Below are 24104 nucleotides of genomic sequence, written 5' to 3'. Positions count from 1 at the left end.
ATGCAATAAAATATATCCAAGTTGCAGAACACAAAGGAAAATATAATGGAAAATCCAAAACACTAGTAAGAGATGAGTGGGACACATCAGACTTTTGTTTGTTGGTTTTCATTGGAGTATAGCTGTTTTACAACTTTGGGTTAGTTTCTTTGTACAATGGAGTAAATCAGCTGTGTATCCACATGTCCCCACCCTCTTAGGCCTCCTCCTCACCTCCCCGTCCCACCCCTCTGGGTCATCACAGAGCACAGACCTGAGCTCCCTGTGCCGTATAGCAGCTCCTCACCGTTTTACATGTGGTAGTGTACGTATGGAGATCCCAATCTCCCAAATCATCCCACCCCACTTCCTTGCCCCGCCTCGTGTCCACCTGTCTGCCCTCTGCATCTGCATCTCTGTACTCACCCTGCAAATAGGTTCCTCTGTACCAGTTTCCTAGATTCCACATATATGTGTAAATATATGATATTTGTTTTTCTCCTTCTGCCTTAATTCACTGTATGTATAACTATATTTCTCAGAAGGATGAGAGAGAGGATGAGGCAGTATCACAATCTGAAGAACTGATGGTCAAAAGTTTTCCAAAACCGAGAGACATCAACCTAAGTTCAGGAAGCTCAATAAACTCCAAGTAAGCAAAACTAGAATTTTATTAATATATCAATTGACAACTTTCTTCAAAGAAGGCAAATAGGAAACACTTACATTCAAACAAAAGCTAAAATAACACAGCATCAAAAAGATAAAGCAAAGGTCATAGAAAAAACAGAAAAACAAATCTACAATTTGGTTGCATATTCCAACACATCCCACTTATAACTTCATACAGAAAACAGCTAAAATATAAGTAAAGATATAGAAGGTTAAAAAAAAAAAAACTATTAGCTAGCTTTATGTGCTTAAAACTCATACAACACTAGAAACAAATATTAATGGACACTTTTTTGTGCATATGGAATATTTGCCAAAGTTGACCATATGCTAGTTATAGGGAAAGTTCAACAAATTGAAAGGATTTAAATTTTACAGAGTGTGCTATGGAAAAACTCGTGTTAGTTAGCTAAAGCAGTACTGAATTTAATAGGAAATGAATGTATTTGAAAAATAAAAGGTTAATATTAAAACAGGAAAAGTTGAAAATAGCAATTTAATAATCTAGATAAAGAACTCAAACCTCAAAAACAAACAAACAAAAAATAGAAGGAAGGGAATAAAAAGGAAAAGGGCGAAAAATAGTGAAAAAGCAGACATACAATAGAGAATATCAAGAGAGCAAAGATTTGATTCTTTGATAAGATTAAATTCCTAGGAAAGCTTGTAAAGAAATCAAGAGAGAGAGAAAAAAATTACAGTAGAAATAAAAAAGGAAGTCTCAAATCTATCAGTTCAATAGATATTGTTGGTGTTGTTCAGTCATTAACTCATGTCTAACTCTTTGCATCCCCACAGACTGCAGCATGCCAGGCCTCCCTGTTCCTCACTATCTCCCAGAGTTTGCCCAAGTTCATGTCCACTGAGTCAGTGATGCTATCCAACCATCTCATCTTCTGTTGCCCTCCTCTCCTTTTGTCTTCAATCTTTTCCAGAATCAGGGTCTCATCACTTCACTGGTAAATTCTTCCAGACATTTAAAGAACAAATAAAATCAATTTTACATCAGTATACCTTAGGAAAATAGAGGAGAAACAGTTCCTGACTGTAAATCAGCATAACACCAATGCCAAAACTTGACAGAGACAACTCAAGAAAGGAAAACTATAGGTCAGTATCTTTCATGAACACAAAATTCTAAACAAAACGTTGCAGTTGTAAGAGGTAAAAAGGGCAAATATTATAATCAAATGAGGTTTATGACAGGAGTGTGAGGTTGGTTTTAAATGTAAAATCAATGAATACAGTTCATCACATTGCCAGACTAAAGATGGAAAAAAATGATTATCTTAACTGGTGTGTGTGTATGTTAGTCACTCAGTCTTGTCCAACTCTTTGCAACCCTGTGGACCATAGCCCACCAGGCTTCTCTGCCCATGGAGTTTTCCCCCAAACAAGAATACTGGAGTGGGTTGCCGTTTCCTTCTCCAGGGTTTCTTCTCAATTTAGGGACTGCCTGCATTGCAGGCAGATTCTTTACTGTTTGGGCCACCAGGGAAGCCTCATTTTAATTGGTGCTAAAATGTAATAGTAACAGCTTTTTGCAACCTGCCCCCTCATAGATACTCTTATACATCCTCTCCAAACATGGTAGCTGCAAGATCATTAGAGCAACAGTTTCTGATTTCTAGACTCTTTCAAAGGGCTCACATGATTAGCTTAGGCAGGATAATCTCCCTTTTAATTAACTCACGCCAATTGATTGGGGATTTGATCACATCTTCAAAACTTATTCAACTTTGTGAGACAACATGATCTAATCATGGGTGTGACATCCCATTATATCCTCAGGTCCTTTCCATAATCAAGTGAGAGGATTATGTGGGGCAACCACACCAAGGAGCAGGAATGTGGGGGTCATTATAGAATCCTGCTGAAAAAACAAAACAAAACAAAACAAAACAGAATTCTGCCGACCTCAGACATTATTTATGACCTAAAAACCTCAGCAAATTAGGAAAAGAATCTACCTTCCTTAACCTTATAAAGTCTACTCTCAAAAACCCAGTAGTTAACATCATAATTAAGAATCAAATGCTGAACATTTTCCCCTCATCAATGAAAAGTAAAACATTTATTGTCATCTTTGTTAAAATTTTATTGAAGTTTCCATCTAGCATAGTAAAATAAACAAACAAACCAAAAATAAAGGCAGAGTGTGGAAAGAAATACAATTGAAGATTTTTGCAGATGACATGGCTATGTGTATAGAAAATTAAAAAAATACATTTAGAAATAAACTTACAAACAGCATATTTAGCAAGCTTTCTTGATATTCAGTTCAGTTCAGTAGCTCAGTTGTGTCTGACTCTTTGTGACCCCAATGACTGCAGCACGCCAGGCCTCCCTGCCCATCACCAACTCCCGGAGTTTACTCAAACTGATATCCATTGAGTCGGTAATGCCAGCCAACCATCTCATCATCTGTCGTCCCCTGCTCCTCCTGCCCTCAATCTTTCCCACCATCAGGGTCTTTTCAAGTGAGTCAGCTCTTCACATCAGGTGGCCAAAGTACCAGAGTTTCAGCTTCAACATCGGTCCTTCCAATGAATACCCAGGACTGATCTCCTTTAGGATGCACTGGTTGGATCTCCTTGCAGTCCAAGGGACTCTCAGGAGTCTTCTCCAACACCACTGTTCAAAACCATCAATTCTTCGGTGCTCAGCCTTCTTTGTAGTCCAACTCTCACATCCATACATGACTACTGGAAAAACAATAGCCTTGACTAGACTGACCTTTGTTGGCAAAGTAATGTCTCTGCTTTTTAATATGCTGTCTAGGTTGGTCATAACTTTCCTTCCAAGGAGCAAGTGTCTTCTAATTTCATGGCTGCAATCACTATCTGCAGTGATTTTGGAGCCCCCCCCCCCAAATATAAAGTCAGCCATTGTGTCCACTGTCTCCCCATCTATTTGCCATGAAGTGATGGGACTGGATGCCATGTTCTTAGTTTTCTGAATGTTCAGCTTTAAGTCAACTTTTTCACTCTCTTCTTTCACTTTCATCACGAGGCTCTTTAGTTCTTCTTCACTTTCTGCCATAAGGGTGGTGTCATCGACATATCTGAGGTTATTGATACTTCTTCCAGCAATCTTGATTTCAGCTTGTGCTTCCTCCAGCCCAGTGTTTCTCATGATGTACTCTGCATATAGATTAAATAAGCAGGGTGACAATATACAGCCTTGATGTATTCCTTTTCTTATTTGGAACCAGTCTGTTGTTCCATGTCCAGTTCAAACTATTGCTTCCTGGCCTACATACAGGTTTCTCAAGAGGCAGATCAGGTGGTCTGGTATTCCCATCTCTTTCAGATTTTCCACAGTTTATTGTGATCCAGACAGTCAAAGGCTTTGGCATAGTCAGTAAAGCAGAAATAGATATTTTTCTGGAACTCTCATGCTTTTTCAATGATCCAGCAGATGTTGGCAATTTGATTTCTGGTTCCTCTGGCTTTTCTAAAACCAGTTTGAACATCTGGAAGTTCACGCTTCATATATTGTTGAAGTCTGGCTTGGAGAATTTTGAGCATTACTTTACTAGTGTGTGAGATGAGTGCAATTGTGTGGTAGTTTGAGCATTCTTTGGGATTGCGTTTCTTAGGGATTGGAATGAAAACTGACCTTTTCCAGTCCTGTGGCCACTGCTGACTTTTCCAAATTTGCTGGCATATTGAGTGTCACACTTTCACAGAATCATTTTTCAGGATTTGAAATAGCTCAACTGGAATTCCATCACCTCCACTAGCTTTGTTCGTAGTGATGCTTTCTAAGGCCCACTGGACTTCACATTCCAGGATGTCTGGCCCTAGGTGAGTGATCACACCATTGTGATTACCTGGGTCGTGAAGATCTTTTTTGTACAGTTTTTCTGTGTATTTTTGCCACCTCTTCTTAATATCTTCTGCTTCTGTTAGGTCCATACCATTTCTGTCCTTTATTGAGCACATCTTTGCATGAAATGTTCCCTTGGTATCTCTAATTTTCTTGAAGAGATCTCTAGTCTTTCCCATTCTATTGTTTTCCTCTATTTCTTTGCATTGATCACTGAGGAAGACTTTCTTATCTCCCCTTGCTATTCTTTGGAACTCTGCATTCAAATGGGCGTATCTTTCCTTTTCTCCTTTGCTTTTTGCTTCCCTTCTTTTAATAGCTATTTGTAAGGCCTCCTCAGACAGCCATTTTGCTTCTTTGCATTTCTTTTTCTTGGGGATGGTCTTGATTCCTGTCTCCTGTACAATGTCACCAACCCCCATCCATAGTTCATCAGGCAATCTATCAGATCTAGTCTCTTAAATCTATTTCTCACTTCCACTGTATAGTCATAAGGGATGTGATTTAGGTCATACCTGAATGGTCTAGTGGTTTTCTCTACTTTTTTCACTTTCCGTCTGAATTTGGCAATAAGGAGTTCATGAGCTGAGCCACAGTCAGCTCCCAGTATTGCTTTTGCTGACTGTATTGAACTTCTCCATCTTTGGCTGCAGAGAATATAATCAATCTGTTTTCAGTGTCGACCATCTGGTGATGTCCATGTGTAGAGTCTTCTCTTGTGTTGTTGGAAGAGGGTCTTTGCTATGACCAGTGCGTTCTCTTGGCAGAACTCTATTAGCCTTTGCCCTGCTTCATTCTGTACTCCAAGGCCAAATTCGCCTGTTACTCCAGGTGTTTCTTGACTTCCTACCTTTGCATTCCCATCCCCTATAATGAAAAGGACATATTTTTTGAGTGTTAGTTCTAGAAGGTCTTGTAGGTCTTCATAGAATCATTCAACTGCAGCTTCTTCAGCATTACTGCTCAGGGCATAGACTTGGATTACCGTGATATTGAATGGTCTGCCTTGGAAACGAACAGAGATCTTGCTGTCATTTTTGAGATTGCATCCAAGTACTGCATTTCAGACTCTTTTGTTGACTATGACAGGTACTCCTTTTCTTCTAAGGGATTCCTGCCCACAGTAGTAGATATAATGGTTATCTGAGTTAAATTCACCCATTCCAGTTCATCTTAGTTCACTGATGCCTAGAATGTCGATGTTCACTCTTGTCATCTCCTGTTTGACCACTTCCAATTTGCCTTGTTTCATGGACCTAATATTCCAGGTTCCTATGCAATGTTGCTCTTTACAACATTGAACCCTGCTTCCTCCTCCAGTCCCATTCACAACTGGGTGTTGTTTTTGCTTTGGCTCCATCCCTTCATTCTTTCTGGAGTTATTTCTCCACTGATCTCCAGTAGCATATCGGGCACCTACTGACCTGGGGAGTTCATCTTTCAGTGTCCTATCTTTTTGCCTTTTCATACTGTTTGTGGGGTTCTCAAGGCAAGAATACTGAAGTGGTTTGACATTCCCTTCTCCTGTGGACCACATTCTGTCTAGGTCGGTCATAGTTTTTCTTTCAAGCAGCAAGCATTGTTTAATTTCATGAGTGCAGTCACCATCTGCAGTGATTTTGGTGCCCAAGAAAATAAAGTCAGTCACTCTGTCCATTGTTTCCCCATCTATTTGTCATGAAGTGATGGGACCTGATGCCATGATCTTTATTTTTTGAATGTTCAGTTTTAGGCTAGCTTTTTCACTCTCCTCTTTCACTTTCATGAAGAGGCTCTTCAGTTCCTCTTCACTTTCTGCCATAATAATGGTGACATCTGCATATCTGAGGTTATTGATATTTATTCTGGAAATCATGATTCCAGCTTGTGCTTCATCCAGTCCAGCATTTCACATGATGTACTCTGCATATAAGTTAAATAAACAGGGTGACAATATACAGCCTTGATGTACTCCTTTTCCTATTTGGAACCAATTTTTTGTTTCATGCCTGGTTCTAACTGTTACTTCTTGACCTTTATACATATTTCTCAGGAGGCAGGTAAGGTGTTCTGGTATTCCCATCTCTTTAAGAATTTTCCAGTTTGTTGTGATCTACACAGTCAAAGGCTTTGATGTAGTCAATAAAGCAGGAATAGATGTTTTTCTGGAACTCTCTTATTTTGGAACTTGTGGTTCCTCTGCCTTTTCTAAGTCCAGCTTGAACATCTGGAAGTTCTCAGTTCACATACTGTTGAGGCCTGGCTTGGAGAATTTTGAACACTAGTTTGCTAACATGTGAGATGAGTACAACTGTGCAGTAGTTTGAACATTCTTTGGCATTGCCTTTCTTTAGGATTGGAATGAAAACTGACCTTTTCCAGGCCTGTGGCCACTGCTGAGTTTTCCAAGTTTGCTGGTATATTTAGTATAGCACTTTCACAGTATTATCTTTTAGGACTTGAAAATAGCTGGAACTCCATCACCTCCACTAACTTTGTTTGTAATGATACTTCTTAAGGACCTCATGATTTCAGACTCCAGGATGTCTGGCTCTAGGTGAGCGATCACACCATGGTAGTTATCTGGGTCATGAAGATCTTTTTTGTATAGTTCTTCTGTGTATTCTTGCCACCTCTTCTTAATATCTTCTGCTTCTGTTAGGTCCATACCTTTTCTGTCTTTTATTGTGCCCATCTTTGCATGAAATATTCCCTTGGTATGTCTGATTTTCTTGAACCGATCTCTAGTCTTTCCCATTTATGGTTTTCCTCTATTTCTTTGCATTGATCACCGAGAAAGGCTTTCCTATCTTTCCTTGCTATTCTTTTGAACTCTGCATTCAAATGGGTCTATCTTTCCTTTTCTTATTTGCCTTTTGCTTCTCTTTTCTTAGCTATTCGTAAGGCCTCCTCAGACAACCATTTAGCCTTTTTGTTGTCCTTTTTCTTGGGGATGCTCTTGATCACTGCCTCCTATACAGTGTCACAAACTTCCATCCATATTTTTTCAGACACTCTGTCTATCAGGGCTGCTAGTTAAGACCTGACAAAATGGTCCACTGGAGAAGGTAATGGCAAACCACTTCAGTATTCTTGCCTTGAGAACCCCATGAACAGTATGAAAAGGCAAAAAGATATAACACTGAAAGATAAACCCCTAGGTCAGTAGGTGTCCAATATGCTACCGGGAGTCTTCACTTGTAAAGAATCTGCCTGCAATGTTGGAGACCCAGGTTCAATCCCTGGGTTGGGAAGATCCCCTGGAGAAGGTAATGGCCACCCACTTCATTACCTTGCCTGGAGAATTCCAAGGACAGAGGAGCCTGATGAGCTACATTCCATGGGATTGCAAAGAGTTGGGACATGATTGAGCAGCTTAACACACACACACACACATGCTACAGGGGAAGAGTGGAAAAATAGCTCCAGAAAGAGTGAAGAGGTTGAGCCAAAGCAGAAACGGCATCCAACTGCGGTTGTATATGGTGGTGAAAGTAAAGTCCAATGCTGCAAAGAAAAATGTTGCATAGAAACATGGAATGTTAGGTCCATGAATCAAGATAAATTGGATGTGATCAAACAGGAAATTGCAAGAGTGAAGACTGACATTTTATAAATCAGTAAACTAAAATGGATGGGAATTGGTGAATTTAATTCAGATGACCATTATATCTACTACTGTGGACAAGAAAACCTTAGAAGGAATGGAGTAGCCCTCATAGTCAACAAAAGAGTCCTTTTGAGTTACAGTCTCAAAAGTGAAAGATTGATCTTGGTCCATTTCCAAGGCAAACCATTCGATATCACAGTAATCCAAGTCTATGCCCCAACCAATAATGCTGAAGAAGCTGAAGTTGAAGGATTCTGTGAAGCCCTACAAGACCTTCTAGAACTAACACTGAAAAATGATGTCCTTTTCATCATGGTGGACTGGGATGCAAAAGTCGGAAGTCAAGAGATACCTGGAGTAACAGGTAAGTTTGGCCTTGCAGTACAGAACGAAGCAGGGTAAACACTAATATAATTTTGCCAAGGGAATACACTAGTCATGGCAAACATTCTCTTCCAACAACACAAGGAGCAACTCTACACATGGATATCACCAGATGGTAGATACAAAAATCAGACTGATTATATTCTTTGTAGCCAAAGATGGAGAGACTCTATACAGTCAGCAAAAGCAAAACCTAGAGCTGACTGTGCCTCAGATCATCAGCTCCTTATTGCAAAATTCAGTCTCAAATTGATGAAAGTAGGGAAAACCACTAGGCCATTCAGGTATGAGCTAAACAAAATCCCTTATGACTATACAATGGAGGTGATGAATAGATTCAAAAGGGACTAGATCTGGTAGAGTGCCTGAAGAGCTATGGATGGAGGTTTATAACATTGTACAGGAGGTGGGGAACAAAACCATCCCCAAGAAAAAGAAATGCAAGGAGGCAGAGTGGATGTCTGAGGAGGCCTTACAAATAGTTGAGAAAAGAAGAGAAGAGAAAGACAAAGACAAAGGAGAGATGGAAAGATACATCCAACTGAATGCAGAGTTCCAGAGGAAACCAAGGAGAAAGAAGAAAGCTTTCTTAAGTGAAAAATGAAAAGAAATAGAGGAATACAATAGAATGGGAAAGACTAGTGATCTCTTTAAGAAAATTGGAGATTCCAAGGGAAATTTCATGCAAATATAGGCACAATAAAGGACAGAAATGGCAAGGACCTAACAGAAGCAGAAGAGATTAAGAAAAGGTGGCAAGAATACACAGAACTATACAAAAAAAGACCTAAATAACCCAGATAACCACCATGATGTGGTCACTCACCTAGATCCAGACATCCTGGAGTGTGAAGTCAAGAGGGCCTTAGGAAGCATCACTACAAACAAAGCTAGTGGAGGTGGTGGAATTCCAGCTAAGCTATTTCAAATCCTAAAAGATGATGCTGTGAAAGTGCTGCATTAATTATGCCAGCAAATTTAGAAAACTCAGCAGTGGCCACAGGACTGGAAAAGGTCAGTATTCATTCCAATCCCAAAGAAAGGCAATGCCAAAGAAGGTTCAAATTACCTTACAATTGCACTCATTTCACATGCCAGCATGATTATGCTCAAAATCCTGCAAGCTCTGCTTCAGCAGTACGTGAACCAAGAAATTCCAGATGTCCAAGCTGGATTTAGAAAAGGCAGAGAAACCAGATATCAAATTGCCAGCATACACTGGATGATAGAAAATGCAAACATTTTCCAAAAAACATCTACTTCTGATTTACTGACTATGCTGAAGCCTTTGATTGTGTGGATCACAACAAACTGGAATATTCTTAATGAGTAGGGAATACCAGACCACATTACCTGTCTCCTGAGAATCCTGTATGCAGAACAAGAAGCGACAGTTGGAACTGGACATGGAGCAATGGACTGCTTCCAAATTTGGAAAGGAGTGCATAAAGACTGTATATTGTCAGTATATACTATATATATACATATACTGATAATATATATCTATATCTCCTGTATATAATATATAGCATAATTAATATATATATACTGATAACATTATACTTAATAACATATATGTGACATATATTTACTGTATATTTAGCATTATACACACACACACACACACACACACACACATATATATATATGTACTTAATGGTTTCAGGTTGAAATCTTTTCCTCTAAGTTGAGAAACAAGAAAATGGTGCTCATTCTCACCACACCTACTCAACATAGGCCTAAATATCTGTTGTTTAAGTCTGTGTCTCCTTTTCTGCCCTGCATGTAGGGTGGTCATTACCATTTTTCTCAATTCCATATATATGCATTAATATACAGCATTTGTCTTTCTCTTTCTGACTTACTTCAATCTATGTAATAGGCTCCAGGCTCATCCACCTCATTAGAACTGACTCAAATGTGTTCTTTTATACTTGAGTAATATTTCACTGTGTATATGAGGGCTTCCCTGATAGCTCAGGTGGTAAAGAATCTGCCTGCAATGCAGGAGACCCTGGTTTGACTCTTGGGTTGGGAAGATCCGCTGGAGAAGGGATAAACCACCCACTCCAGTATTCTTGTGGCTCAGTATATGTACCACAGCTTCCTTATCCATTCATTTGACGATGGACATCTAGGTTGCTCCCATGTCCTACCTATTGTAAATTGTTCTGCAGTGAACACTGGGGCGCAAGTGTCTCTTTCAGTTCTGGTTTCCTTGGTGTGTATGCCCAGTAGTGGGATTATCGGGTTATGTGGCTTTTCTATTTCCAGGTTTTAAGGAATCTCCACACTGTTCTGCATAGTGACTGTACCAGTTTGCATTCCCAACAGTGTGAGAGGGTCTCCTTTTCTCCACATCCTTTTCAGCATTTATTTTGTAGACTTTTTGATGATGGCTGTCTGACTAGTGTGAGGTGATACCTCATTGTGGTTTTGATTTTCATTTATTTATTAATGAGTGATGTTGAGCATCTTTTCATGTGTTTATTAGCATCTGCATGTCTTCTTTGGAGAAATATCTGTTTAGGTCTTTTGCCACTTTTCTATTAGGTTGTTCATCAGTTGTTTCATTTGCTATTATTTTCTCCCATTCTGAAAGCTGTCTTTTCACTTTGTTTATAGTTTCCTTTATTGTCCAAAAGCTTTTAAGTTGAATTAGGTCCCATTTGTTTATTTTTGTTTTTATTTCCATTTCTGGAAGTGGTTCATAGAGGATTTTGTTGGGATTTATGTCAGAGAGTGTTCTGCCTATGTTTTCCTCTAAAAGTTATGCTTTTTCTGGTCTTACATTTAGGTCTTTAATCCATTTTGTGTTTCTTTTTGTATATGGAGTTAGAAACTGTTCTAGTTTCATTCTTCGACACATAGATGACCAGTTTTCCCAGCACCACCTGTTGAAGAGAATATATTTTCTCCATTCTATATTTTTGCCTCCTTTGTCAAAGATAAGCTATCCATAGGTGTGTGAATTTATCTCTGGACTTTCCATTTTGTTCCATTGATTTATATTGCTGTCTTTGTGGCAGTACCAATCTGTCTTGATCACTGTAATTTTGTGGTATAGTCTGAGAGAATAACATTGAAATGTACATTAGCATATGTAAAACAGATGACCAGTGCAAATTTGATGCATGAAGCAGGGCACCCAAAGCTGGTGCTCTGGAACAACCTAGAGGGATGGAGTGGGGAAGGAGGTGGGGGGGAATTCAGGATGGAAGACACATGTGCACCTGTGGCTGATTCATGCTGATGTACGGCAAAAACCAGCATGATATTGTAAAGTAATTATCCTCTAATTAAAATAAATAAATTAATTTAAAAGAAACAAACATAGTAGTGGAAGTCCTTTCTAGAGCCATCTGGCAAAAAAAGAAATAAAAGTCATCAGAGCTGGAAAGAAAGAAGTAAAATCACCTTTATTTGTAGATTACATGATTTTATATACAGGTATACTGTGTTTCATTGCACTTCACTTTATGTGAACTTTTTTCCTTTTTTAGCAAATTGAAGATTTCTGGCAGTGGACTGTGTTGAGCAGCCTATAGGCACCATTTTTCCAGCAGCGTTTAATCACTTTGTGTCTCTACGTCACATTTTGGTAATTCTTGCAACATTTTAAACCCTCTAACAGCAAAAATATTTCAACTTGCAAAATAATCAGATGATGGTTAGCATTTTTTAGCAATAAAGTATTCTTGAAGTATGGGCATTATTTTTTGACATAATGCTACTGTACACTTAATAAACTACAGTATAGTGTAAACATAGCTTTATATGCACCGGGAAACCAAAAATATCATGTGACTCACTTTATTGCAATATTCATTTTATAGCAGTGAACTGGAACTGAATCTGCAAAATCTCCAAGGTATACATGTTTGGAAAATCCTAAAGACTTCATCCCAAAGTCGTCAGATCAAATCAATTAATTCAGTAAAATTATAGGACGGCAAAAATAACATACAAAAATCAATAGCCTTTTTATAGACTAGCAACAGATTATCAGAAAAAATAAAGAAAATAAGCAATCCCATGTACACTAGCGTCAAAAAAAATAAAAGGAGGTGAAAAACCTTTACTCTGAAAACTATAAGACATTGATGAAAGATGTTTGTTTTACTTTTTAGTCACAAATAAGTGGAAGGGTATCCTGTGTTCTTGAATGTGAAGAATTAATATTATTAAAAATTTAATACTGCCAAAAAATATAGATTCAGTGTAATCCCTATCAAGATTCCAATGACACTTTTATAGATATAGAAAAACCATCTTAAAATTTATATGGAAACAAAAAAGAGTAGCTAAAACAATCCTTTGAAATAACAAAAGAAAAGAAATATCATCTTACCTGATTTCAAGCTATACTATAAATTTATAGTAATGATTCTGGCATAAAAACAGACAGATTAATGGAACAGAATTGAGAGCTTGGAAATAAAGGTGAAAAGGAAGTTTCTTTTGCTCAGAAAACCAGTAACTTGGGGAGAAGGTGGGTTTGTGCCCCCCCAAAAACAAATCTGAAGATTCTGCTCCATCACAAAAGTTTTAAAGGGAAAAGGGAAATGATCTCAGTTAATCACTGGGGTGGGGGTCAGAGTCATCAGTGTCCCCCACTGCCTTCTGCCTTGTCAACTTCTTGTGGTCTTTCTTTAGTTGTTATCTTATTCACATAGTTTGTTCCTGAGATTACTGAAGGGGAAGCTGGGGAAGAGGTCTGGTCACCTGCTGGTTACTTAATCTTCATTTCTACTTCTTTGATCTATGGGAAGAACCAACGGGTTAGACACGGTAGTGTGCGATCAAAAGATTTGAAAAGCATGCTTAGGTTGAAATGAGCTGAGCATGAGGAGGCCCTGATTTAAGTTTAGTTAAAATATAGCTTCGCTAACATGGCAAGAAAAGGGGTTCCCTGCTGAGGACTGTTCTCTGCAAAGGGCTGCTTACACCCCTGCATTTCTTTCCAGCCTTTTAAAACTTAACCCATCTCAGTTCATAGAGAATAATGTAATCAAAATATAAATGTGTCCGCCTGCTTTCCTGCTGGAAGTAACAACGACTTGCATCGTTTTCACCATTATTTTCTCTGCGTGGATTTCCTTTCCTCCCCTTCTAGCCTCATAAGCTGCTGCTGCTGCTAAGTCACTTCCGTCGTGTCCGACTCTGTGAGACCCCATAGACGGCAGCCCACCAGGCTCCCCCGTCCCTGGGATTCTCCAGGCAAGAACACTGGAGTGGGTTGCCATTTCCTTCTCCGATGCATGAAAGTGAAAAGTGAAAGTGAAGTCACTCCGTCGTTTCCGACTGTTAGCAACCCCATGGACTGCAGCCTACCAGGCTCCTCTGTCCATGGGATGTTCCAGGCAAGAGTACTGGAGTGGGGTGCCATTGCCTTCTCCGAGCCTCATAAGCTACCAACATGCTTTTGTTTTATGATCAATGACAACTTTGTTGCTTTATTTCAATGCTTTATGCTTTTATATTTATGTTTTTACTGTTTCCCTTTACCTGTATCTCTCTTTCTCTTTTTTCTTCTGGTCAATTGACTTCCAGACTTTAATAAGCATTTGGGTGGTACTTCCTCCATTACAACCTCCCTGAACCATTCAGGTAAATGAGATGCTTCTCTATGCACATATTCCTACCTTATTACTTGCCTTATGTTGATCATCTTTTGTTAGACTGTAAACTCCCTGAACACAGGATATTTTTTTCATCATGGACCAGTCACGTAGCAGACCCTCTGTGAGTGCAGTTTTGTGTCATCTTCGAATGTGGCATTTCAAACCCTCATGCATATGTTGTACTCTGGGGGATTCACCAATTCTGCTTATTGAACATGAGGGTACATGCCTATGAATGTAATTAATGACTAACATAATTGTTTTGTTCTTATTTAGAAAATATGCAGGTTCTTAATAATCACAGTCTATAATAAGTCATAGTGTCATATTAAGTGACACAGGAATCCCTTGTAACATTACAGACTGGATTAAAAATATCCAAGCATGGTACTCAGTATTTCTCTCTCTCTCTCTCTTTTTTTTTTTTTTTTTTTGGTTTTTCTACAGATTGCTGCCAATTCCTGGGGAAAGTCCTGGGGAGAGAATGGCTATTTTAGGATTCTTCGAGGAGTAAATGAGTCTGACATTGAAAAGTTGATTATCGCAGCTTGGGGCCAGCTGACAAGTGCAGATGAACCATAGCATATCATTAAATTTCCATCAGGCCAAGCATTCAAGTCACCCTTTAAATTGAAATTAAGCCATGTGAGGTTCTCTGTGACAGTGCAGTCTTGGCCTTTTCACCTTGTTATCACAACCTGCATGTTTTCTTGTTTCACCCCAGGCCCTAAGCTTTCCTTTATGTCGCTGAGAGTGTAAAAACACTAACAGAGGACAGCAGAGGGACTGAATGCCTTTTAAGTTCCCTAGTAGCCTTCATGTCCCTCGCATGACAATGTTCTTTTTGACTTTGATCATTTGCAAACAGTGTGATGGCATTTGTTTTAAAAGTTCATAGCATTTGTTTGTGGAAATGACCCAGTTTCTCTCTTTGAGCAATGAAGATGTTAGACAACAAAAAGCACTGAAAACACCAATTTGCCATCATTTACAATTATTTTCAGCCCAATAATGCTTTCTTAATTCTGACATTGTTTATGATTTGCTAAAAAGCAGTGGAAATATATTGTTCCTCTCAGTAAGCTCACATTTTGTTTTTTTTCATTCGTTTAAACTGAGCTTGCAATCTAACTCAAAGGGAGAGTCACTACCATAGGAAAGAACTACTCTTTACCCTACTATGTAATTGCTTATGATGTGGGGAAGATAATAAGTAACAAAAAACTTAGATGCTGACAATGGAAGTACAGTCTTAATGTGTATGTAGGACACACACTCCTATTTTTGAAAACCAGTGCACTTGGTGTAAAGTTTATTAAAATGAGCTGCAAAACTGTATTTGGCGAGATCACATATTTACCCCCTAAAGCAGCAACCTGATGTCATGACTCAGAATGAATACATACACTTTTATCACAACCATTTCACAATTTGCTGCTGGAGATGCTAAAAAATAAGCTCAGTTGTCACAAATTTGCATCTAATTTCAGTTCTCAATAGTCAGAGAAACAAAAATAGCCTCATCATCCTTGTTGGGAAGGGATGCAATCTTCTAATAATTCACTGACATCTTGAATGACAAACTAATAAATGAAGAAGCAAAGCTGACCTGTCAGTGAGCCTAGCGGATTATAATGACAGTGGTGGGATACCCATGACCTTCACTTCTGGGCCTTCTATTGTCTGGATTTCCAGTGTAGAGCTCTTTTATGTGGTCGCATCCAACAATTCCCTGGTTAGATGAGCCAGATGTGCTGAAAATGTGAGAAAATGGAATACAAAATTGTGAAGTGCTGCTGCAATGGTTGTTTTCTCCATTAATCTCTGCTGTGTCATCAGAAGAGGCATCTATTCACTTAGTTCTCCCCTAGAAACCATACAGGAGTCTCATTCACCTTGTTGTGGTTGGTTGATGTGCATATATATATGCATATGTACCTATGTGTATGTACACACATATATATGTTTGTATGTACATATATATATAATGTAATATATAATATTACTCAGCCAAGAAAAAAGAAATAATGCCATTTGCAATAACAGATGTATTTAGAGATTATCATCCTAAGTGAAATAAATCAAGTGGAGAAAGACAAATGCCATATGTTATCACTTCTATGTCAAATCTAGAGAAATTATTTAAATGAACTTATTTACAAAACAGAAACAGACATAGAGATACAGAAGACAAATTTATGGTTACCAAAGTACAAAGTTGAGGAAGGGATAAATTAGGAGGTTGGGATTAACAGATATATACTATACTACTGTATATAAAACAGTTAAATAACAAGGACCTAATGTATAACACACAGAAGTATATTCAATATCTTGTAATAAACATAATAATCAAATTTTTCTCATTCTTTTAACTTTAAAGAGCATATTTGGTTATATTTATTATCTGAAGTCCCCGAGTTGGCCTTCAGAAAATAGTGATTGGCATCTTCCTTTGCCCACTAAGAAGTAAGTAGCTGTTTGTGGAATGGATTTGACTGCTGACTAGACCGTGCCCTCCTATGCTGTGATTTTTCTTGGCCTGTAGGCATGCCCTACTCACCTTGGCCTGGACTGAGCAATGGGAAGAACCACACATTCAGTCCATGTGTCTTCAGGATTCCAGTCTCTGCTTACACATATGAGGTCTTATTATTTTGTGTTTAGAGCATAGGAGGGAAGAATTGTCCTTATGATCACATAACAGCCAGGACAATATGTTTTAGATTAGGTGACACTGTGAGCACTCAGACCTGGTTTTCTTCCTGTTCAGTTCAGAGTATGTGCCACTTACATGCTCTTCATGGGTCTCAGCTGAAATCCATTACTTCGTCTAGTTTTTCCTGGAAAAAAGAGGAAATATTCCCAAGATAGCAGATTGAACTACAGCCTGGCTGCTCCACGCTGTTGAATCATGCTTCTTTCTTCAAATGTCATTAGGAAACATACATAAGAAAGAAGTAGAGAAGATCTGGAAGATAGGACTCATGTCCTTTCAGGGTTCACAATGTTTGAGTCCCACCTGTTTGTATTCTAAACAAGAAAAAGGCTTCTCCAGGTTTTTAAAATTCATATTCATGAATTCTCTTTAAACCCCCAAATGGAATTGTTAGTTGATATTCAACCAGAAATAAAGGAAATGTCTCTAAGTGTTTGCAATAAGAGGAATAGAGTGAAAAGACTTGGTTGTGTAGGTGATGGAGGAGCAGAGAAGAGAATAAAGTATGCTGAGTCAGTCCAGGGACGTGCTGCAGGAGGAGGCTATCATAATCCCTAGACTGAGGGCTCAAAGTGAAGCAGTGGGTGACTGGGATCTGGGGACAGGTGTTTTCCTGCTGGTAGATGGGAGCAGGACTGACCTGTTTGGTGAAAGCTGGAGTTATGAAAAGGCAAGGTGTTGCCAACTGTGCCACCTGAAGCAGAGAGGGAGACAAATACTAAAGCTTCTACCTTGCTCAAACCTTCCAAACTCTCAACAGTGCCTCTCATTGGCTGATACTGCTGAAAGACAATGGATACAGGAGGTGATGAAATCAAGCTGTCATGGTTAAATTCCGCCCTTTACCAGATACAAAGAATAGGATGAGGATAAGGGATAAATGATAGAATAAACAGAAAATACACTTTTGTTTCAGTCCATGTAGATACTGCAAACTAAAAGTTCATGAAGGGACAATTTATCACGGATTGATTACATTGGATCCCACCAAAAAAGATACCCCAGGTCCAAAGGCAAAGGAGAAGCTCCAACAAGACAGTAGGAGGGGTGAAATCGCATTTAAAGTCAAACCCATACCTGCCAGAGATGTTCAGAGGGTTCAAACATAACCTTGTATGCACCAGGATTCAGAAACCCCACAGAGACTGAGACAGACCTGCCTTTGAGTGTGTGAGTGTCTCCTGCAGAGGCACGGGGCAGCAGTGGCCTGCCGTGGGGACAGGGGCTCTGGCTGCAGCAGACCTGGAACACGCAGCATAAGCCTTCTTGGAGGAGGTCGCCATTGGCCCCACCATAGAGCCGCTGGGCAGGTGACCCACAAACTGAAGAACAATTACACCAAAGAAATTCTCACACTGTTAAGGAAGTGCTAGGACCCACAATGGATTTCCCAACCTGGCCATCCTGCAAGGGGACTGAGAACCCCCAGGGTATTTGACTTTGGAGGCCAGTGGAATTTAATTACGGAACTTCCACAGGACTGGGGAAACAGATTCTTGGAGGGCACAGACAAAGCCTTGTGTGCACCAGGACCCAGGAGAAAGGAGCAGTGATCGCATAAAACACTGAGCCAGACTTGCCTGTGAGTGTCCAGGAGTCTCCTGCAGAGGCGTGGGATCACAGTAGCCTGCTGTGCTGTCAGGGGCACTGAATACAACAGTGAGGGCATAAGTCCTTTTGAAGGAGGCCGCCATTACTGCCATTACCCCTATCATAGTTTGGCCTCAGGCCAAGCAACAGGAAGGGAACACAGCTCCACCCAACAGAAAATCAGATTCAAGATTTACCGAGCATGGCCCTGCCCATCAGAAGAAGACCCAGTTCCCCCCACAGTCAGACTGTCCCATCAGGAAGCTTCCACAGGCCTCTAATCCATCAGAGGGCAGACAGAATGAAAAGGACAAGAACAGAAAATTAACCAAACTGATCACATGGATCACAGCCTTGTCTAACCCAGTGAAGCTATGAACCATGCCATGCAGGGCCACTCAAGACAGACGGGTCATGGTGGAGAGTTCTGACAAAACGTGGTCCACTGGAGAAGGGAATGGCAAACCACTTCAGTATTCTTGCCTTAAGAACCCCATGAACAGTGTGGAAATGCAAAAAGATATGACACTGAAAGATGAACTCCCCAGCTCAGTAGGTGCCCAATATGTTACTGGAGAAGAGTGGTGAAATAGCTCCAGAAAGAAGAGATGGAGTCAAAGCAAAAACAATGCCCAGTTGTGGATGTGACTGGTGATGGAAGTAAAGTCTGATGCTATAAAGAACAGTACTGCATATGAACCTGGAATGTTATGTCCATGAATCAAGGTAAATTGGAAGTGGTCAAAAAGGAGATGGCAAGAGTGAATATCAACATTTTAGGCATCAGTGAAACTGAAATGGACTGGAATGGGTGAATTTAATTCAGATGACCATTATATTTACTACTTTGGGCAAGAATCCTTTAGAAAAAATGGAGTAGCCCTCATAGTTAACAAAAGAGTCCAAAGTACAATACTTGGGTGCAATCTCAAAAATGGCAGAATGGTACTGTTCATTTCCAAGGCAAATCATACAATACCACAGTAATACAAGTCTATGCCCCAACCACTAATCCCAAAGATGCTAAAGTTTATGATGGCCTACACGACCTTATAGGACTAATATCCAAAAAAGATGTCCTTTTCGTCATAGGGGACTGGAATGCAAAAATAGAAAGTCAAGAAATGCCTGGAGTAACAGGCAAGCTTGGTTTTGAAGTACAAAATGAAGCAGGGCAAAGACTAGCAGAGTTTTGCCAAGAGAACGTACTGGTCCTAGCAAACACACTCTTCCAACAACACAAGAGGCAACTCTACACATGGACATCACCAGATGTTCAATACTGAAATCAAATTGATTGTATTATTTGCAGCTGAAGATGGAGAAGCTCCATATAGTCAGCAAAAACAAGACTGGGAGCTGACTGTGGCTCACATCATGAACTCCTTATTGCAAAATTCAGACTTAAGTGGAAGAATTTAGGGAAAATCACTAGACCATTCAAACTGAACGTGAGAGTTGCTCAATTGTGTCCGATTCTTTGCAACCCACTGGACTCTACAATCCATGGAACTTTCCAGGCCAGAATACTGGAGTGGGTAGCTGTTCCTTTCTCCAGGGGATCTTTATAACCCAACGATCAAACCCATGTCTCCTGCATTGCAGGTGGTTTCTTTATGAGCTGAGCCACCACAGAAGCCCAAGAATACTGGAGTGGGTAGCCTATCCCTTCTTTGGGGGGTCTTTCTGACCCAGGAATCAAACCAGGGTCTCCTGTACTGGAGGTGAATTCTTCATCAACTGAGATACCAGGGAAGTCAGACATTTCAAGTATGACCTAAATCAAATCCCTTATGATTATTCAGTGGAAGTGACAAATAGACTCAAGGGATTAGATCTGATAGACAGAGTACCTGAAGAACTGTGGACGGAGGTTTGTGACATTGTAGAGGAGGCGGTGATCAAAACCATCCCCAAGGGAATAAAAATGCAAAAAGACAAAACGATTGTCTGAGGAGTCTTTACAAACAGATGAGAAAAGAAGAGAATTGAAAGACAAAGGAGAAATGGGAAGAGTTCCAAAGAATAGCAAGGAGAGATAAAGCTTTCCTCAGTGATCAATGCAAAGAAAAAGAGGAATACAGTTGAATGGGAAAGAGTAGAGATCTCTTCAAGAAAATTGGAGATACCAAAGGAACATTTCATGCAAAGATGGGCACAATAAAGGACAGAAACAGTCCTAACAGAAGCAGAAGATATTAAGAGGTGGCAAGAATACACAGAAGAACCATACAAAAAAGATCTTAATGACCCAGACAGCCACGATGGTGTGATTGCTCACCTAGGGCCAGACATCCTGGAGTGAGAAGTCAAGTGGGCCTTAGGAAGCATCACTATGAGCAAAGCTAGTGGAGGTGATGAAACTCCAGCTAAGCTATTTCAAGTCCTAAAAGATGATGCTGTGAAAGTGCTGCACTCAATATGCCAGCAAATTTGGAAAACTCAGCAGTGGCCATAGGACTGGAAAAGGTCAGTTTTCATTCCAATCCCAAAGAAGGGCAATGCCAAAGAAGGCTCAAACTACCACACAATTGCACTCATCTCATGTGCTAGCAATGTAATGCTCAAAATTCTCCAAGCAAGGCTTCAACAGTATGCAAACCATGAACTTCCAGATGTTAAAGATGGATTTCGAAAAGGCAAAGGAATCAGAGATCAAATTGGTAATATCCACTGGATCATACAAAAAGCAAGAGAATTCCAGAAAAACATCTGCTTCGGCTTTATTGACTATGCCAAATCCTTTGCCTGTGTGGATCTCAAGAAACGTGGAAAATTCTTAAAGAGATGGGAGCATAGACCACCTGACCTGTTTCCTGAGAAATCTGTGTGCCAGTCAGGAAGCAACAGTTAGAACTTGACATGAAACAATGGACTGGTTCCAAATTGGGAAAGGAGTACATCAAGGCTGTATATTGTCACCCTGCTTATTTAACTGATATGCAGAGTACATCATGAAAATGTTGGGCTGGATGAAGCACAAGCTGGAACTAAAGAGCCTCTTGATGAAAGTGAAAGAGGAAAGTGAAAAAGCTGGCTTAAAACTCAGCATTCAAAAAATGAAGATCATGGCATCCAGTCCCATCACTTCATGGTAAATAGATGGGGAAACAATGGAAACAGCAACAGACTTTCTTTTCTTGGGCTCCAAAATCACTGTAGACAGTGACTGCAGGCATGAAATTAAAAGACGCTTGCTCCTTGGAAGAAAAGCTGTGACAAAGTCCATATAGTCAAAGCTATGGTTGTTCCAGTTGTCAAGTATGGACATGAGAATTGAACCATAAAGAAAGCTTGTGAAAGTCACTCAGTCCTGTCCTACTTTTTGTGACCTCATGGACTATATAGTCCATGGAATTCTTCAAGCCAGAATACTGGGGTGGGTAGCTGTTCCTTTTCCAGGGGGTTTTTCCAGCCCAGGGATCAAACCCAGTTCTTCTGCATTACAAGCTGATTCTTGACCAGCTGAGCCACCAGGAAAGCCCAAGAATGCTTAGCAGCAAAGAATTGATGCTTTTGAACTGTGGTGTTGGAGAAGACTCTTGAGGGTCCCTTGGACTGCAAGGAGATCCGACCAGTCCATCCTAAAAGAGATCAGTCCTGAATATTCATTGGAAGGACTGATGTTGAAACTGAAACTCCAATACTTTGGTGACTTGATGCAAAGAACTGGCTCATTGGAGAAGACCCTGATGCTGGGAAAGATTGAAGGCAGGTGTAGAAGGGGACAACAGAGGATAAGATGGTTGGATGGCATCACTCACTCAATGGACATGAGTTTGAGTAGACTCTGGGAGTTGGTGATGGGCAGGGAGGCCTGGCGTGCTGCAGTCCATGGGTCGCAAAGAGTCGGACATGACTGAGCGACTGAGCTGAAAGGGCATACAGACATTTCTCTCCTCAGAGGTATCTATGAAGCAGGGAAATCAGGCCAGCACTGTCAGAAATGGTGTGACTGAATGAAGGTGAAAGCTCTTCCACCTTCAGTAGTGAGCACTAATATACATCATTTTGTTTAGATATCTAAAGTAAATGTTTAATTGGCGGGTAACCCCAATAAAGTGAGGTTTCTCCCAAGAACCACTAGTCACAACCTCATTGGTTAGAATTACTGCAGCTGGAAATAACTTTTCCCTCTATCATCCATTCCCTGGTCCCCTGTTTGTAACCTCCACCCCCTATACAATTAACTAAGTCTGTTTCTTCTGAGATTATAAAAAAGTGTCAGTTATATAGAATACAAGATTTATCTTGGGTTATACCCACCATTTAAAATGTTCCCAGGTTACAGTTAGGCCACTGAGAAGTTCTACTGTAGCAGGGACACCTGGCAAAACTCTGCCTGGCTCTGTCCTCACTCACCTGGCCAGGTGCTCACTGTGGGGACCAGCATGTACTGCTGTATACAATCCACAATTGCGTACAATGGCTCATTGTATGCAACATACACATTGTATACAACATGTATCATTATATGCAATGGATCATCATAGTGACAAAAAATTATTAAGTCCATCTAAGAAAGAAGTGGAAAGTTTTATTTTTAAGCAGTTTTGAAGATTATAACCCAGAAATCTCAGAAAACTCTGAGAGCACTTCCACCTGTTAGAAGTCAAGGCACAGTTGTATAAATATTTTTGAGGCAGAAGTCTGTATGTCAAATGATGTGTTATTGACAGCTACATAATCAGATCTAGCACCATCATGGTGTGTCATATGACCCTGTGCATGATCAAGAAGGAATGGACCTTTTAAAGAGTTTTGTCATTGATGTTAAAACAGTGTTGCTCTTTATGGTTGAGCAAGTCTTCCTGCCTGTGGGGGAGGTCTGATTGATGAATAAAGCAGATATACAATGTGCAGTATGGGGTGAGGAGACCAAAGGGCAAAGTTTTGTTTAAATTTCTCTGGTCTTGCCATAAAAGTGTGACTTATTTCATAATTGTACATGTATATGATATGTACCATTGTATATAATGGTTCATTGTATACAACATACACAACATTGTACACAGCATGTACAGTTGTGTACAATGATTCCATGCATGTCCACAGCCCTTTCCTCTTAAAAATCCTCATTAAATAAGACACATTATCAATTCTACATTTATTACAGTTGTCCTTCAGTATACATGGGGAATTGGTTTTAGGAGCTCCTACAGATACCCAAGTCTGCAGACACTCAAGTCCCTTTTATGCACAAAATAGCATGGTTCAGTGCTGACAGTTGGCCCTCCTTATCCATGGGTTTCACATTTTCAGACTCAACTATATGTATTATTTCACAAACTACTGTTTTATAAAATAGTGTATATAGTCATTTTGTGTTTTATATACACATATATTAGATATTATATAGTTATGTAAATTATATGATATATATATAAAACACAAAATGACCCAAGAAGAAATAAATAGGCAGAGAAAGCACTAACCAAGAAATAAATAGGCTTTCTAAATTTTACTGCATGAAATTTATAACATTATTCCACAAAAGACACAACTGAAACAATAAGGAAAATGAAGAGATGAAGTAAATGAGAAAATATTTGTGGCATACTAAGCAATAGAAATATATATTTTCCTATTTCATATACTTTCATATTACTAAAAAATATTAGTTTATATTATAGTGTTACTATCTATCATTCTTTTAATTTTTCTGGATATGTATTTATTTCTCACTTTTCCTCCTTAATATCCTTTATCCTTTACA

The 24104-nt window shown here is 39.6% G+C and overlaps 1 protein-coding gene across 3 annotated transcripts in view; it reads left to right on the top strand.

Annotated features, from left to right (window-relative positions):
* TINAG (tubulointerstitial nephritis antigen) overlaps positions 1-15417 on the top strand; it is a 98833-nt gene extending 83416 nt beyond the window's left edge. For 2 of the 3 annotated variants that reach the window (XM_043450856.1, XM_043450858.1), the window contains exon 11: positions 14527-15417. In XM_043450856.1, the coding sequence (XP_043306791.1) occupies positions 14527-14661 (135 nt within the window). In that variant the 3' untranslated portion in view covers positions 14662-15417. Of the gene's footprint in view, positions 1-14008; positions 14066-14526 lie in introns of all 3 variants that reach the window. The other variant, XM_043450857.1, reaches the window with a different exon arrangement.
* The last annotated feature ends 8687 nt before the right edge of the window (positions 15418-24104 follow it).

The sequence above is a fragment of the Cervus canadensis genome, chromosome 28, assembly GCF_019320065.1.
Source record: "Cervus canadensis isolate Bull #8, Minnesota chromosome 28, ASM1932006v1, whole genome shotgun sequence".
NCBI lineage: Eukaryota > Metazoa > Chordata > Mammalia > Artiodactyla > Cervidae > Cervus > Cervus canadensis.
This window is presented reverse-complemented; position numbering and strand designations above follow the sequence as displayed.